This window comes from Chamaea fasciata, unplaced genomic scaffold (genome assembly GCF_029207755.1).
Source record: "Chamaea fasciata isolate MVZ Bird 193981 ecotype frontalis unplaced genomic scaffold, bChaFas1.0.hap1 SCAF_3, whole genome shotgun sequence".
NCBI classification, from domain to species: Eukaryota; Metazoa; Chordata; class Aves; order Passeriformes; family Sylviidae; genus Chamaea; species Chamaea fasciata.
The window spans coordinates 70273889-70292188 of NW_027094088.1; the positions used below are offsets into that span (position 1 = coordinate 70273889).

General features: G+C 41.7%; 1 protein-coding gene across 2 annotated transcripts in view; it reads left to right on the forward strand.

The window, feature by feature from the left end:
- The first annotated feature begins 7096 nt into the window (after positions 1 to 7096).
- ATG5 (autophagy related 5) overlaps positions 7097 to 18300 on the forward strand; it is a 112618-nt gene continuing 101414 nt past the window's right edge. For both annotated transcript variants that reach the window (XM_066179481.1, XM_066179480.1), the window contains exons 1-3: positions 7097 to 7181; positions 7873 to 8027; positions 13442 to 13569. In XM_066179481.1, the coding sequence (XP_066035578.1) occupies positions 7920 to 8027; positions 13442 to 13569 (236 nt within the window). In that variant the 5' untranslated portion in view covers positions 7097 to 7181; positions 7873 to 7919. The remainder of the gene's footprint in view (positions 7182 to 7872; positions 8028 to 13441; positions 13570 to 18300) is intronic.

Genomic DNA, 18300 nt, shown 5'->3' on the forward strand with positions numbered 1-18300 from the left:
ATGCCAGGAGCACGCTCAAGGAAGATTGTGGCCCTTTGGTAAGCCTACATTGGAGCAGGCTCCTGCAAGGCCTGTGGTCCCATGGAGAGGAATCCATGCTGGAGTAGGTTTCTGACAGGACCTGCGGTCCTGTTGAGAGGAGTCCATGCTGGAGCAGGAAGACTGGCAGGACTTGTTACCCTGTAGCAGACCCATGCTGGAGCAAACTATTCCTGAAGGACTGCACCCCATGGAAGGGACCCATGCAGGAGCAGTTCATGGTAACTAGTGAGTGATCTCTCCCTGTCCTTATGTTGACCCATGAGCCTTTTTTTACATTCTCTCTCTCCTGCCCAGCTGAGGAGGGGAGTGATACAGTGGCTTTGGTGGGAACCTGGCAGCCAGCCACAGCCAACCCATCACAAAGCCATGCAACACGTTTATCATTGAACTGGACAAGGAGCTGGAACCCACACTTGTTTGGGTTTTGGGTGGTACAAACTGGGCAGGATGCAATGATTGATATGCTGGAGGGCTGAGCTGTTATTCACAGGAATCTCAGCAAACAAGAGGATGCAAGAATCATGGAGTTCAAGAGAGGCAAATGCAAACTCCTGTGTAGGCAAGGAAATCAAGCATACACTGGGCTACATTAGACATGGTGTGGCCAGCAGCTGAAAGGAAGTGATTTCCAACAACCCTCCACTCCCTCAGCACTGATGAGGCCACTGGTAATTACACTTCTCATGGAATGAGATAGACTTTAAAATTTTTACTTTATTTCACCATCAACTCGAACACTCATTCTCCAATTTTACGTGCATTGTATTCTTACTTTTTTCCCTGAGAAATCAGTGATTTAATAGCTAACTCATGTAACAATTGCTGTACAAATACAACCATGAGGAAAAGAAAACCAGAAAAACTTGCATCCAATATTGATTTTAAATTCACTAAAAGGTCTTTATAAATTTAAATCTCCATAACACACTTTATTAGTCGAGAAACAAAGATATATCAGAGTTTCAGAATTGCATTTATTGACACTTCAGTACTACAAAATTATCAGTGAATTTGGAATCACTGAGAAATTTTTTTTCCCCAGGTAAAACAACTGAAGGTCATCCAGTCATATTAAAACCCCCATTTTGTCTGCAATAGAGAAATCCTGTGTTTTATTACAAATCAGTACTATTTCTTTTCAGAAATCCGAGGAAAAAACTGTGGTCTGCGTCAGATGTAATAAGACATGTGTGTTTACCGAGAATAGGAAATTACTTGATGACTTGGATGGGCAGGGAATATGGGCTGCTGTCTCTGTGTCACACTTGGCACTGTGTTTATCCATGAACACATATGATATCTTGTAGTTTATTGCAAGAGTAAGTCAGGTTTCATAATATAGCCAATAGACCAGGTTGTAATGAGTCTAACTCAGATGCTTGGAATTATGCAGTGTAACACAGAAAAGGAATGAAGTCCTTATTGAAATGACTTTAATATAGATCTGTACAGCAAGAAGTCTTCTTACTGAGCTATAAAAGATTACTTGTCAACAAAGAGCAGTTAATTCTGGTTTCAGTTCTGGGAGTTCCCAAGTGCTGGGTGACACGAGTGCTTAGTGTCTTCTTGTACTGAGGGCTGGACTGCCCATGCCTCAGCAGCTGACATTTCAATGGTATTAACAAAGTAGGTTATTGGTGAAACCTCTTCTTGCCTAAAAGTAAACAACCTAAAGGCTGTTCCAATTGCCAAACAGCACAGGGTTATTGTATTATCTTCCTTCTATTTTTGTGTTACTTTCTGGCTGTGCTGTGATTCAGCACTAAGTTAGTGCTGATCTTTGGTCACAAGTGGCTAAATTTATGTATCATAGATGGAGCCAAACCTGTCCCATAGAGAGACAGTACTGACAAAGCCATTAGTCTTTTTGTCAGTATTCCCAACAGAAAAAAACAGATGTGTTGGGAATCATCCTACCACCTTTTGAATTCCCTTCTATGATGAGAGAGAAAACTTGACAGAAAAAGTATTACTTAGTTAACATGCAGAGGGGTAAAAATATAGGTAAGTGAACAATGGGCTCTTGGCATTCTCAATGTATTAAAAAAGAAAGCTTATGATCTGATCTACGTTCATAAGAAATCTCCACATATACACACTGTGAAATTTTTAAAAGGCATATTTCCCTTCCTCCTCACTAAGACCAAGATGTCTTCATGAGTCTATGACAAAGTAGCAAACCCAAGAAATTTTGTTCAAGGTAAATAATAAGCAGCAGACCTAGAAGTAGGATTTCCTAATGTCCAGTCACTTGATTTAGCAATAAAAGATTTTTTTTTCACAGTCTGAAATATGACTTAGGAATTTTAAGTTAGGACTAAAATAGGAAATGTGGGTTGGAACTAGATTACCTTCAAGGTCCCTTACCAACTGTTAACAGTTAACAACTGTGAGGGAAAACTAAGACAGTTGTCAGCACACCTCAGTTATTTAGACAAGACAGAGTTTAAAACCAGTCTAGAATATTTCCAAATACATTCACTGTTACAGAAGACAAATATTAGTAGGTGAGGGGAGCATGAAAGGAGAATGACATCCTGACAAGTGTGATTTTTTTTTGCTTCCACAAACTTATAAATAAAAATTGTATCTGGAAAACATTAAGTGCTATCTTGTAATATTTCCAGGAAGTTCTCAGATGAATGAATCAGCTTCTTGTGTAATTAATCAAACTGACTCTTCACTGGGAGTAGGCACCAATGAATTATTTAGCTAGATATAAATAGCAGCTTTATGAGTTTCATTTGACTCTTACTCACTGATGCATGTTAAAAGGTGTGCATTCATGATTCCCACAATCTGGTTTTGTGTACATACTCAAAAGACAATATCTAGAAAGTTACAGTATGAGTTGCTTTCTATTGAAAATTGTTAGGGAAGTGAAGGGAAAACAGCAATAGCGACTGATGATCAGTTGCTAATGAAACACTAGAACAGGTGAAATTTCACATATCTGTGTGTTTTGCCAATGATTTAATGGAGTCTGGGTTTTACAGAAGAGGAGCCAGGACTGAATAGATGGAATCTTTTGTCCACCCGCCAAGGCTATTTCTTGTACATCCATGTATGTATAACTTACATAAAGATATACATTATATACTTACAAACTATCCTTACTTTGTGGTATGTGTAGGTAACATAAAATACCAGCTCTGTGAAAGCACCATTAAATTCATTCCATCTGATCAAAGCAATGAATATCAGTAATCCCTCTCCTAGAAAAATACAGAGGGAAATAGAATTTCATGTTTTATTTCAGGTAACTTTTCAGCAATCAAATGCTGGCATGATTTGTCTTTAGCAATAGGTTCTAACTTTGTAGTTACTCCTGATTTGGGAAGGAGTGTTGGCCTAGATGTCAGGGAAGAACTCCAGAGGTCCCTCTCGACATAAATTATACACTGCTTCTGCTTACAGATCTTCATCTGCACTATCATTACACAAAAACATAACTGCCCACAAATGCATAAACCAACTGTTCCATTTCTCTTATTTTTACTAGAATTAATGCATCTTTAATTATAATCTTGTTCTTTACAAGCATCTTCACATTCCATATGTCCTCAGTAACAGGTATTTTGATTCAGCTGCCATTAGGGAATGACTCACTGTGTGTTGTCTGATGATGATGTTTAAAATGAGGGAATACTGCTTGAGGATCTTTGGAATTGGAAATATGTTTGAGGAGCTCTTTCCTTTCCAATTTAGATGAGTCAATTATGCCAAGTGATGGTGCAACTTAAAGCATTAGACAGCAATGTGGAAAACAATGTATCAAAGAGGTAATTCCCTTTTTGTTGTATTTACTTTGACATTACATTCTGGCAATTATTTTTAATGTTTGGATTCGGATTCTTAATTTGTAGTCATAATAACAGAAAAGTTGGCATTCACTTCAGGTTCAGCTTATTTGTTCAGTAGTCACATTATATCTCATGTTTATCTACAACTAACTTTGTCTCAGTAGCAGAGCCTGATTCACCTACAGAACTACTGCCTTTGAGATCTCACATGGACAACGTATCTTGCTGTATCTGTGTCTGGTAGGTGCACCGGCAGGATGCACTTTAAAGAGAAAGGTAATTTAAATAGCAAGTTATCTCACTTTATGATTTGACTGAGTTTTATTCTCTACCTGACTTCTTGTATCTAGATCCAGCAAAAGAATTGGGTGCTCAATGGAGTTCAGTTTTCAGCCTATGAAGTGGAATCCATATGCCTTAGTCAGGTGCCCATGTCCTTTATATTACACACAAGAGAAAAATGCAAAAATAAATGTTTCATCTGCTGGGTAGTGGTCATAAGTAATCAACAGAATGCTGACTGCACAGTCTAGCTGGCCAATGTTGTGCTGCAAGAACAGTAGTGGGGCTTAAGTAAGACCTCAGGAGGTGAGCACAGGCAGCATCAAGAAGGAGCCACATCCTAACATCCCAACAGTACCACTGATAATAGCTTGCAGACTCCTGCCTGCCTGTGAGAAAAGAAATGACCTGGCATTACCTTTAGTGATGCTGCTACAATGATCAGTCAAACCCTTCAGCCTACAGATGCTACCCAAACCACACTTTTTTATAGGAGAGCTCTGAGAAGTTCATAGGAGGAAAGGGCAAAGAGTGACTCTCCTTGATTTCCTGTAGGGATATCCATATGTGCAAGCTTTCTGAAAGCTTGCAAAACTTGTTATGAGGAAAAACCTTTGTAAAAAAAAATTTTTTTTTTGTCTCTTTGGTCAGGGTTTTCTGTTTGTTTGTTTGTTTTCCCAGTGGTGCTGGCATCTCACAGCAGCTCCACTGGCTAGTGCATCCTCCTGAGACTGGTTTCAGCAGACCTGTAACAGCATTAAGGGGGTTCCTTGCAGAAACACACAGAGAAGCTTTTGGTAAATGTGCAGTGCATGGGGGTTGGATGTCTCGGTAATTGTGGGATCAGTTCTGTGCATGTCTCCTGCCATTCCAGGTCTGCAAGACAATAATTTCCACACCATCCACACTAATTACAACTGAGTGCACAGACAATACTTCTGGAGGAACCTCTCCCCTTCCACCATCGTGCCCAACACATGCAAGGTGAGCGTAGTGGCCCACATTCAGGAGTGTAAGGGAATGCGTCCCTTCAGAGCATAAAGCACCATCACGTGCTCTGTGCCTTCTTTCCCCGTCCTTGGGGTAGGCCATACCAAATACTAAGTTTTAATGCAGGTTTACAGCAGTTTAGCTCCTTTTTAAATCAATGGGTCACAGAAAACTTTGGAGAGAAGGCAAGGAAAACTTCCTTGTGTATGTCCCAAATCACAAAAGTGCCACAGCTTAATGTTTTGCTTGTAGAGCACTAGCAAAAGAGTGGGGGTTTTTGGGTTTTTTTTGGTTTTTTTTTTAGTCAGGCCTCATGTTTGGAATATTGCTTTACCAAAAAGGGGTTATCACTACGATCTTATTTAAACTGGGAAAAAATTTAAATGAGCCTTTCAGGCTTTTCTAATCATTCAGATGACTGAAAAAATACTAAAGTTCTGCAAATCACACCGTTGGCTCAGCAACACACAAACTTACTAAAATGCCGGTCTTTGGGTAAACCCCAACGAAAGTCTATAATAATTGCAGTTTAGTTCCCGAACTCCCGAAGACTCCTTCAGCAGCCATGGCCACTGCATGACATCTGGTGGCCACAAGGCAGCACGGCCAGAACGTGGCACTACTGAAACTGCCGCTCGTGCATCTGCTAAAAACCACACCGTACCAGCTCTCATCCCGATGTGCCAAAACACCCGCTCGGAGGTGTTGGCTGCGGTTGTACACCTTGCCACGGAACGACCCAGCTTCGACAACTGCTAATGTGTAGCACAATAGGATATATATCTTCCTTGGGAGTTTTCGTTCCGCGCCCTCAGTGTTGATGTTCCCCTGCACTCCTATAGTTGTAGGACTTCGAGATGGGGATTTGCAGAGCGACAGAATTGTAGGAGACGTTCTTTGAAGTGCAGAGGTGGAATTCACTGTGAACTTGCACCTACTGAGCTGATAAAAACCAATCCAGAATGATGCTTTGGTATGCAAGAGGTGTCATTGGTGGCAACAGGTACTCCTTTATCCTCCTGTGGTCATGGTACAAAATCACAGAATTATAGAATATGGGAGGTTGGAAGGGATCTTAAATATTATCTAGTCCCAATCTGCCCTGCCATGGGCAAGGACACTTCCCACTGGACCAGGCTGATCAAGGCCTTATCCAGCCTGGCATTAACACTGCCCGGCTGGGGCACCCACAACCTCCCTGAGCTCTATTCTAGAGCCTCTGTACCCACACAGTAAGGAATCTCTTCCTAATACCTTAACTAAATTTTCCATCTTTCAGTTTGTGCCCATTCCTCCTTGTCCTGTCACTAGAGCTCCTGATACAGAGCGCCTTTCTGGCTTCCCAGTCGGGATACTGGAAGGTTGCCATGAGGTCTCCACACAACGTCCTCTTCTCCAGGCCCCACCTCTCTCAGCTTGTCTTTGCAGAGGAGGGACTCCAGTCCTCGTATCAACCTTGTGACCTCCTCTGGACTTGATCCATCTACCACGGTGGGTAAGATCTACCACAGAAAAAGTCACAGAATATTCTGAGTTTGAAGGGACCATCGAGTCCAACTCCTGGCCCTGCATAGACACGAAGTGCCCGAAAGCATTGTCCGAACGCTCCTTGAACTCTGTGAGGCTTGGTGCTATGATTACTTCCTTGGGGAAGCAGGAAAAAGAACCATCGGGTAAGAGAAAACAGAGAGATTAAGTGCTGAAAATCCTCAAACGCGCGGTCCATCGGCTGAGCGACCCTGCCGATGCCTTAGGAGCGGGCCCACGGCCAGGTCCAGTACAGCCGCAGCCCTGCGACTCCCCGCCTCCAGCGCGGCCGCTGCAGCACCGACAGCGCTCTCGGAGCGCCCCGGGACCGACTCTCGGCTCCAGCCCTTCCCACCGCCTCGGCCGGGCCCGCCCCGGCGCTTCCGGCTTCCGGCGCCGGCGGGGGCGGGCGCGCGGGCCGGGCGGAAGCCCCGCGGCGGGCGGCGCGTGCGCGGGGCGTGGCCACGGCGGGGGCGCGCCCGGCGCTCAGTTCCTGCCCCGCGCGCGGGCGGGCGGGTGTCGCCGGTCGCGACAGAGGTAACGGCCCGGCCCGGCCCGGCCCGCGCGGAGCTGCCGCCCCGGGGCCGCCCCAGGCCCGGCCGCTTCCCGGGACAGCGCGCCCGGCGCTGCCACCGCGGCACTCCCCGGTCCGGCCCCGTGGGGCGGGAGCGCCGCTGATTCACCTCGGGCGGCTGCCGGCAGTGAGGGCGGGGGGGCGGACAGACGGACAGACAGACAGGTAGACAGAGCCCGTGGGGCCTGGCCGGGCCCCGGGCGCCCCCGGGTCTCAGCGCGGCGCTAAGCGATGCTGGGGCCCGTCCTGCGGCCTCGGTGACCCCCCGGGCCGGTCCCCGCCGGAGAGCCCGGCTCGCTTCGGTGCTGCCGCCCGTGCGCAGGCACGGGCTCTGCCCCGGGCACCGGGGCCTCTCGGGGTGCCCGGAGCTGCGGGGCGGGAACGGGAAAGGATCTTCGGGCTCTGCGGCTGGGGCGTGCTGCAGCCTTAGGAAATGCTCATTTACGTTTCACTCCTTATTCACCATGTGTTTGTAGTTGGGAACTTAATTCATCCCGTTCTTTGTACCAAGTGATGCATTTAGTGCTCCGGTGACAGCTTTGGTTAGCCTGCAGGAATGTAGTTATGGGAGAACCTTTAACAAGACGTATTTTATTTGCAGTCGTGCTGACTTGTCTTTTCTGGTGGGGGGGGGGGAATGGGTTACACTTGTAGCTGAAGAAACAAATTGATCTACATGTGCTTCACTCTCCATTGGAAGAATGACAGATGATAAAGATGTACTTCGAGATGTGTGGTTTGGGCGAATACCGACCTGTTTCACTCTCTATCAGGATGAGATAACTGAAAGGGAAGCTGAGCCCTACTATGTGAGTATGACAAAGGTAGTCACAAATAGTCCAAGGCCGTGGTTATGTTTGTTTCCTTCATTCTCATCACGTGTACTCGTGCATGTTGTGAAAAAAACCCCGCTTTTTTTCTTCTTAGTCTTGGTAGCTTCTGAAAGTAAACATGTAACCATGCTGTGTGAGTTTATCTTTCTTCACAGCAAATGGAAACTTCAGGCTTGTTTCACTAGTGAGAGAAACTTATCACAAATAATTAATTAAGATCTTTGAAAAAATTCTGAGCAAGTCAGCAAGTGACTAGGTAAATGAGAAGGCTGGATGTGAGTTTGTATGTTCTTGGATAATGAAACAGTCAAAGGGAGAGAACTTCCGTTAGTGCAGAAATAATTTAGTCAGATTTATGAAATCCTAAACATTAAGGTTGGTCACCCCTGTAACGTAAACTCCTAATGAGCACTGGCTCTGTGCATGACTTCTTATTTTCTTTTCTTTAAAGTCCAGCAACCATGAGAGATCTAGCTCAGAAATAAGAAAAGGAGCTGTAATGGCTAAACAGAACACTGCCTGAACAGGATTGCTAGCAGATGATAAAAAAGGGATGATGGCTGTATTGGAGTTGTAACATGCCCTCCACAATGAAGTATTTATTTATAGTGTTCTCATCAGTTTTCATTCTTTCAGCACCTAATAGACATGTAATTGAGAAAGAATGTTAGCTGATTCAGTGAAATGTAACAAGTATATGGGAGGGAAATCTTGAACTCTTAATTTTTATGGGATTCTGAAATTCTTAAGTCTTATCCCATTCCACACTGGATAGAACTTTTTTTTTTTTTTTTTTCTGTGTTCAGTAGCATCTTTGTGTCATCATTTTCTCATTTGCATGTGTTGTTTTGGAACCTGATAAACTATTAGTGCTTTTTGTTCAGCAATAATAGCACTCATCTTTGTATATTTTACAAATATATATTTTGTATATTTTAGTTTCATCACTGGTAAAAGATAGGCACTTCATATTTATTGACCAGTTGCCAAATACATCTAAGCTACCTAAAAGTCTCAGACTTTAAATTATACATATGAGTTAAAATATATTTGCTTACTTTGTGTAAGAGCTACTTGAAAGGTATGAGTTTAAGTTTAGAGGTGTACAGCCTTGATCTGTTTAACATTGGCATGGAAACCTGAAACCATGTTGTCCTCGAGGTGTGGCCAGCTTTCTAAGTCAAGGAAATGATTTTAAGGTCGTAGGATTTCTTCTATTTATTCCATGTAAAGTGTGCACAAAAATTCTCAATGCTTAATTCTTTCTTTCTGCAAAATGTGGTTATTCACAGATGACAGTTCTAAAATTTTAGCTTCTTAATTTTTCAGTTTGCGTTGGAGCTGGTTATACAGCTTTGTGTCTTTGGAGGGACCAAGGATTTATAACGGTATAAGGCAGAATAGCAATCAAGGTTTTAAGTCATGGTATCACTCTGATAGTTTCAGACTGTGTTTGCATTAATGTTTTTGTTCAGATCTGGAGTGCATGTGAGATAAGTCTTCATCCTTTCCGTTTCCTGTGCCCAGGTTGGCCTCACAGAGCAGTCAGCCCATGGGCTGAATCATTTTCACATGAAGCTGAAGCAGCAGATGGGCTTCAGCTGCTAATTTGGTGTATGGGAGCAAACCTGAGCTAAATCAAAGTAAAAGAGCATCAAAACACCTACAATTATGGATAAAGTAGAAAAGTATATGTAGTTAACATTTCCAGCCCTTGACATCGGCTCTTCAGTTTTACATGTCTCCTCTTACTTGTTAGTATAGATACAACCTCTGTGTTCCAGACTGCCTTTCATAAATGGAAAGACTGCATGGGAAGGAAATACTGGCATCCTTAAGTTGAGAGAGGATAGAGGATTCTACTCTGAGGAGCTTGCTTTATGAAGATGAAGGATGACATAGACTTGGAGGGTGAGGGATTAGAAAAACAACCCAGAGTCTGTGGGATGGATTTTGCTTTTTGTGAGTGGAGTGACAGGAGAGCCCAGTCTGTCAGATGGGTTAGTGCAGCACAGGAGTCAAAGCGTCTGTGTATCACCTTCTGGCACTGCACAGGGGTAGGAGTAGTTTTGGTTTTTTTAAGTAGTTTAAAATTAACTTGTCTATCTTTTGGAAAGAGTGGTGATATCAAGACTGGGAAGCTCTGGTAAAACACTCTCCTATGTCTTAATATAGTCATGTAGGGTAGGTTTCTGCAGTTACGCTAGAAATGGATACATCAATTTTCTTTGAAGTGTTTAATGCAGATGTTTGTGTTTTGAGTGGCAGTGTATTTAGGAACAGTTTTCTTGAACTACTTTTGTTGCTGATTGATCTGATTTTTTCTCTTATTCTAAAATTGTTATGCTTTTTGTTTTAAAAGGACATACTGTTTGCCTCTTGATGCAAGCAACAGTTAAAAATAAAAAGGATGAAAGAAGTATACAGGAAGCAGAGATTCATTGGCTGAGACTTGTCAGATGTACAAAGAACAAAATTACAGCAGGATACAGTCTTAGAATGATGCTCTGCCCAAGGGACTGGTCTTTAACAGGACCACTCTTTAGCTTGCCTGGTGTTGGAAGTATAATTTTGTAAAGATATCTGTAGGAGAGAGCAACGTGAAGCCATTCCATGTTAACATGTTTGGTTTCATCTCCCTTAATACTTTAGTGATCAGACCAGTCCAGTTCTTGTTAAATCTGTAATTTTTCTCGTTAAATTGTAATTTTTGTTTTGGTGCTTTGCATGTGAAAATACTGCATGCTCTGCAACAAAACCTGTGGATATGCCTGGAGAGGTATTCTTTACACAGTTATATTGCAAGCCTATACTTAGGCATTAGGAGTTCTTTGTATTTCATTTAACCTCCTGGTTAATAAGAAAACATTCCTGTTTATTGTGACTAAATACTGTACCAATACATAGTATTCAAAAGGAAGGTGTTGCTGTTTGTGTAATTTTTGGGGATGACATTTAGGGATGGTTGTGAGGATTTATGCTGCTTGGTGATGTATTTGGACGTTACTTTGCTTAATTTAATGAATAGAACTCATGATCTTATTTGTTATCTTTCAGTGGGTGGGGAAGGGATATTAAGAGGGGTAATAAGGTGAAAATGTGTTTAAACTGCTCTTAAGGATCTCAACAGATTTAGTGTACTTGTAAATCTATGATAATTAAAGCTAGAAAAGTGGTAGAATTGGATCCTTTAATTTCACCTATGGAAGGGATAACTATATCGAGGTAAAAGAACTGGGGGGACCCAACAAAGAGTTCAGTAGGTTCTACAAATTCTCAGCATCCCTGAAAAACAGGTAATTCCTGTTAACCTGATTAACTGCTGGGTTTTGTACACTTGTACAGTTTTTGTTGAAACCTATTGGGAGTACTGGCCACGTTCTGTTAAATTCAGTTGAATGCTGTTTGGTTATTGTCCGTGTTCTCTAATTGTGTTGAAGTAGGAACCGGGTTGTTCTTTCACAATATAAACAGAAGTAGAATATTTTACAGAGGAAGTTATGCCATTTAAAGGGTTATGTGAAAACTTGGAGCAAATAATACTTTAAAATATTTATCAATTCCAACATGGCTGTGCTGAAAATTGGCTTTTGTAAGAGTCCTAGTGATTCTCATCAGATGAGTACACAAGCATTAAATCAACTGTACATATCATGCAGAAATAACATGAAATTATTACCAAAAATATGTGGGTTTGATTGATATGGTCTGGACTGTATTGTCTCAAGAACAGTCAGTGAAGATATGTGGAATTAGGTAAATAAAGGATAAGCTTATGTTGTCATTCAAGTCATTAAAATACCAAACAATTCTTACTTGAATGTGTACATAACTTCATTGAATTTTATTTGCCTTTTAAAAATGAAGGCTGTGTTTTGATTATGTTGCTCCTGTGAAACAAGGTAGGAACAGTGTGATGATGGTAATAAAAGCAGCAGCTGGAAAAAGAAAACCATATGGTACATGAATATGGAGTGTTAACTGACATGATGACTGTGATGGTGGTGAGAGTTGGCCTTATGTAATTTTATAAAATTGTAAAATTTAGCTGTGTCACAGATGTAACCTAATGCGGCATTATCTAAAAGGTGAATTCCGGGAACCTGATGTACTCTCCATACTTCTTTATGAACTGAGTTTTTATAAATTGTAGTATCATGGCCAAAATATTCCCTGATTTACATATCAAAGTGTGGTCTAATTGTTGGGGAAATTCTGGAAGAACGTTGCGGCAGCAATCAAGTTTTCTGTCAGGCAAAATATATCCTTACACGCTTTGGGATGTCTGTACCACAGACATTCACTTAGGGCCTGACATTATTCATATACTATAAAGAAAATACTTTAAGAAACAACACTGGTTATGAGGAACACTTGAAAACAAATGTTTCTCTAAACATCCAGATTATAACCTTATGGCCATTACAGGATGGATACTATTAATTTAAAATGTCTGCTCTAAAGTGAATTGATATTTTACAGGGAGGTTAATCTTTACTCAGTGAGATACTGAAAAGCATTGTTTGTTAATGCTAATGGATTGATTTATCTCTAGTAAATGTGCCACACAGTCATCAGTCAATTCACTGATTGATTCAGAGTGCTTAACCACTCCTGTGCAAAAGACTTTAAAAAAAGAGATGGTAGGGAAAATGTTGCAAATAAAAGTAGCACAGTGTTCTGATTTGGATAGTATACACTTGAGAAAAGAAGATAGTATATGACAAAGCTGTAAGAATGTGTCTTGATTCAAGTAATAAAATATTTACAGTTTTCTTTCTGATTTTAGTTGCTGGGTGAAGGTTAAATAGTGGAAGAATAGTAGTCTTGACTAATAGGTTGAACTGACAAACCCGGTGCAAAGAAAATGGAAATTGCTAGCTGTTGGAAGTACAAAACACTTGGAAACTGAATCTTTAAGCATCTAGTTTTCATTGAGTGTTTTTTTTCCTGGTGTAGGAATTTCCATTTTGAAACTGATACATAATTGCTCATTCTTTTCAGTAAGAAGTTAGAATCTCTTTTTATATGTTCATATGAAAAAGATTTAAAACTTCATTATTTAAATACAGAAAAGCAGAAATTGAAGTCCACTTTTCTCCCCCCAGTCCCACTGAAAGAATCAAGAACTTAATTTTTTACTTTTCTTGGTGTCAATATATTGGATACTGGTATTCTGCATCTTCTGAGTACTTCATTTTATAGCCTTTATAGCATTTTACAGCCTTTCATTGACCTAAAAAGTAAACTGTCTAAAAGACCTCTTACCTTAAAAAGGGGAAGAAGAGAATGCCAACTGAATTTTGGTTATGAAAATGCTTACTTGTTACAGATTTTTATTAGTTTCGTGTATTTTATTTACCCTTAAAGCTTCTATAATTTTTTTTCAGTTGCTTTTGCCAAGGATAAGCTACTTGACACTGGTGACAGACAAAGTGAAGAAACACTTTCAGAAAGTTATGAGACAAGAGGAAGTTAGTGAAATATGGTTTGAATATGAAGGTACACCACTGAAATGGTGAGTTTATTCAACTTTGTACGCTATGCAGTTTATCACATGGAGTTGCCAGCTTCAGCACAGTTTCAGTAGTTTTCCTTAAGTAATCACTCCCATGGGTTTCAAAGATGACAAAAGAAGACCAGAGTAAAAAATGCGTGTTTTGGTGGAGAAGCAAAAGAAGGTTTAATGTTGAACGTATTTTTTTATTATTCAGCTTGATTTTTTACTGTATGCATAAGACTGAGGTGGTCTGCTGCACCCACTGGTTTTGCTCTTGTTCAGAATGCTCGTGGTTTTGGCTTTACCAGTGCTTGCAGTAGCATTGCCAAGTAAATCTTCCTTTAACATATTCCACCTTCCTGAAAGATGTCTAGTAACACAGATAGGAAGTAGTATTTCTAGAGTCTGAGTGCAAATAGCTTTATATGCATGATGGTAATAAAACATGAGTAGCCTTCACTGTTCACTGGTGTGATATGTGCTTACACTGTAAAAATCTAATATTGATCTGCAAGCATTTGGTGAATTCAATTAGCTCAAGTTTACTGAACTAATTGATGTTGATTCTGTTCTCTATTTTGTCCTATAGTCTATTAAAACTGTCTTCTTTTGGGTTTTTAGTTTGTTGGGTTTTTTTGTGAGAGGTTAGGGACTTGGACTCGTACTACTTTATTTAATTAATTTTCATAAATGCTTTTCAACAGGTTTTCTACTTCTGCTGTTAAAGAGTTTTAAAGAAAATATTTTGAGAGCTGACGTGTTAGCTAGTTCTGTGTAGATAGTATCAGCCCTTCAGAAAGTATTTAGTATTTTGAATGATGAAGAGATTTTTATCTCTCTTTATTTCTTGTGTCATCATAGGAAAGAAAACTAGTGATTTTTTTAAATCTTACTGGACCTGGATTGTCTTGTGATTAACAAGCATCACATCATGGAGTCCCTCTGGATTTGGTGATGCAGTAGATCTCATCTAGTCTCGTTTCTTTGAGACCAACCTAGTGTAGACCTTGAAAATACGTAAATAGAAACCCATAAAAATGATCTCTTTAAACTATTATTATAACTGACTGGCAAAACCAGCTTTAGACATCTAAATAAGTTATCTGGAATTCAACAAGAAATGGTGTCTTATGTGCCATAGTAATAATAGTATTGAGTCATGGATACTACCTAAATAAACAGCAAGGTACCACATTTAACCTAGTGTGTTCAAAATCCCAGGTAAATATTGGGAAAAAAACCTAGTTTTTCACTGAAGTTGTAACAAGAAAGAAAAGAGAGGCTTTGTACTTTAACCAAAAATAGATGCGTATTTTCTGTAAGTTTTCAAATTCCATGATGTTTAAGCTAGAATAAAAAAAAGAACTTTGCAGTATAGGTCTAGAATAAAAATGTAGCTTGTAATTCTAAAATTAAGTGAAGAGTTATTCAATTCATTGAATGTAGAAATGAAAATAAATAGTGTAATGATAATCCGCTGATTAAGGCTCTCATCTTTTAGAAAAACTAACCTATTCTGCCAGGATCAACTCCACTGATTTAGGTGGAACTGCTTTTCTAAGGAAAGTGCTGTTTGTAAACCAATATTTTAGGAGAATAAAGAGCCAAAGCTTCTTCTGGGGAAGACCCAAACACCAGAACTGAGAATTAGATTGAGCTAGTAGTTGGTAGAGAAAGAGTAGTGAGCATTAATATTTAACCTTTTTAGCTATGACTTGTGCATTCAGAATCAAAAAGAACTTGTTAATAATATTGTTTATTCTGATTATTTACTTTGCCGTTATTGCTTACAGTCTGTGCAGTTTCATACCTAGTTGGGATGAATGAAGTCTATATCTGTTCAGCTGTAGCTCTTCCATTTTCCAGTGAGTTTTTGGAGGAAGTCTGAAATAGAGTTTCAACTTCAGGCTCTGCAGTGCATGAGTTAGTTCTTACAGGAGAATGATGCTCTCCAGGCCTGGAGTTACAATGGCCTGGGTTCTTTGTCCTGCTAAGAGTGTTGGGACAGGAGGATGGATTCTTTGCCTGCCGGAGGTGTGTGCTGGGGGAGGGTCTGTGTCACCAAGGTAAGGAGTTTCAGGAAGAGATTATCAGACTGTACAGCATTAGAGACTACAGAAGGAAATGGATCAAACCTCAGACCATCCTGCAGCTACAGGAGACTAAACTTACAACAACACCGAAGGAGATGCAGGCAAAGGCTGTAATTACTGGATTTGAAAACAGTCTCCTAAGATCTGGAAGAGCTGGAAGTTTATGACTTCTTGCAACAGGAAGAATGTTCTTCTATACCTGCATTTCTCTTAGTGCAGAGCAGGTTCAGTGCTCTGGCTGCAGGTGAAGAACTGAAAGTGTTGTCCAGTTATACATGTGATGTGGCTGAGCCTGAACTGTGTAGGGACACCAGGAGGAAATGAAAAATTCAGTCAAAAGTCTGTATTCTGCTTACTGTCTTTTCTCCAGGACTTTTAACTCTGCCATTTCATGATCACTGCAGCTAAAGCTGCCACTGATTATCACAACTCTTTTGTCTTAACAGATAAGTAACAGTTTCAGCTTTGGGTTATCTCTGGTTCATCCAGTGTCTGTATCAAGAAATCTTGACTGCTTGTGTCCTGCTGTGTTGCTTTTCCAGCAGATGTGAGAGATCAACAGGAGCCAGAATCTGTGATATAGACACTTACTGAGTTGTTTAAAGAAGACTGTTTTCTCACCTGGGTTGCATGATCTATTGCCCTTACTAGTCCCTCCTCTGTTCCTGAACCACAAGAACTCAACCAACCTGTTGTCTGTCCAATTAAGTTTCATACATCTAAGCTGCTCCCTGACGTGGAAGACAACCCTCTGTCCTCATCTGCCCTGCCTGCTTTTACTAAACAGCTTATGTCTGTCCTTCCACAGCAGTATTCCAGTTGTGTAAGCTGTCTCACTGTACCTCAGGTAGCGCAACACTCTCCCAGTAATGTCACAGCATGTGCAGCTCTAGTTTTCCCTGCTTGTTTCCCAAGCTATGTGAACTTACGTAGATACTTGTGGTGGGCTCTCTTCTACCTTCTTTTATCACTTTGATATCTCCCTTGTGGCTGTCACCTTTCACCACTTGCTATCCCCCCACGTCCATTAATTTCTATTTATCTGTGGGTTGTTATTTACACTTCTGTTGTGTATGGTCTAAAGCTCTCACCAGGCTGGGCAACCTTAAAGCAAAGATACTTTTTTGTCTGACTTAGGTAGATGCCATCTCTCCCTAGCCATTTGTTATTCCCAATGAGTATCCTATATCTGTAAAAGCCAAGGAAGTTGTTGTTGCACCAGCTCCTGACCTGCAGACACCTCTCTGGACCTCTTTCCTTTAATGGGAAAACTGTGGAGATGCCTCCTTGCCCCTAGAACTTGTAGAGTCACTTTTGATACTCTCAGGGGTTCTGTTGCAGCACTTAAAATTTGTGCCCATGTGAGTAATCAGCAAGGACTAATAAGCCAAGCAGAGGACAACTTTGCCAGTCTGCAACTTTTTTAACAAGCCGCAAACCTCTGCAAGTTAACAAGTGAAGTTGGCAGATAGTGCTCCCCTGCAGGATGGAGTCTCCTAGTGCTATAATGGCTTCCTCTGGCTGTGGATGTGCTGTCCAGACAGCTGTGATGCTTCCTCAGAACTTCCAACCTCTTGTCTGTCACTGAAGCACTGCCAGTGGTTGGAGAAGGCATGTCCTCTTGGCCAGAGGTTGAGGAAACTTTTCTGTCTGTCCATCCAGGAGCTGCTCTGGCAGTCACACACTTGGACCACCTGAGCTGGGGCCGAAGCCCCTTTGCAGCAGGCGGCTCCAGGGAGCCAGCGGGTGCCTCGCTTGTCTCCCTACACACCCCACAGTCAGACAAGGTTTCCTTATCCAGTCAACCCTCGGTTTCCCATAGCAGAGCCTCAGGCATCTGGATCCTTAAAAGACCTTAGTCATGGTGTAACAACAGCTTGAACTGCTCTCCCTGAGCAGGGACCCCAAACCAAGGAACTTCTGAGCTTTTATACCCTCACAGTCTGTGGGGTTTTTCCTCTGTGTCATTGCGTCCTACAGTGTCCCTGAGTGCCCAGTGACCTGGCAGGGCCACAGGTCCTTGTGCCCTTTCCTGTGCAAAGGATCAGCACCAGTTTTGGCCTCTTGCTTGGGGCTCCCATCACCCAGAGCTCAACCTGCAGGTCCCTCTGCAGCTGTGCACTGAACTACTGGCACTGAACGGATTCCTGGACACCAGAGTTCACACAACTCTGGTCCTCCCCATCCTGTGAGTCCCCACAGACCACTCCAATGACTGCTGACACTTTCTCTCCAGATTCTCATTTCTGTGAGATCTTGGTGAAGATGCCATTAATCTGTATATCTTCCCTGATGCTGTGCAGCCCCCCGACTTCCTACAGCTCCTTAGCTTAGTAACATAGTTCCTCACAAATGTGCACCTCCTCTAGGCAAGGACATTTCCTCTGCTTGCTCCGACCCTCAGGAGAGGTCCCAAGCTCTCCTGGCAGCTTGAAACCTGGGCTGCTGCAGCCTTTTTCAGGAGCCCTCCCTGAGTGATGCTGCTGTGTGCTGGAGTAGTTTCTGCAGCAGATGCTAGGGGATGACATCTGCAGCTTGTTTCCATCCTGTCTCAGCACTTGCACATGACTTTCAGTGGAGTTTTTGTCCCTTTTGTGTGGGCTGGGTTCTAGCCCTGGTAATGGTATAGGTGGCTCTCTAGTACCAAATGGATGGA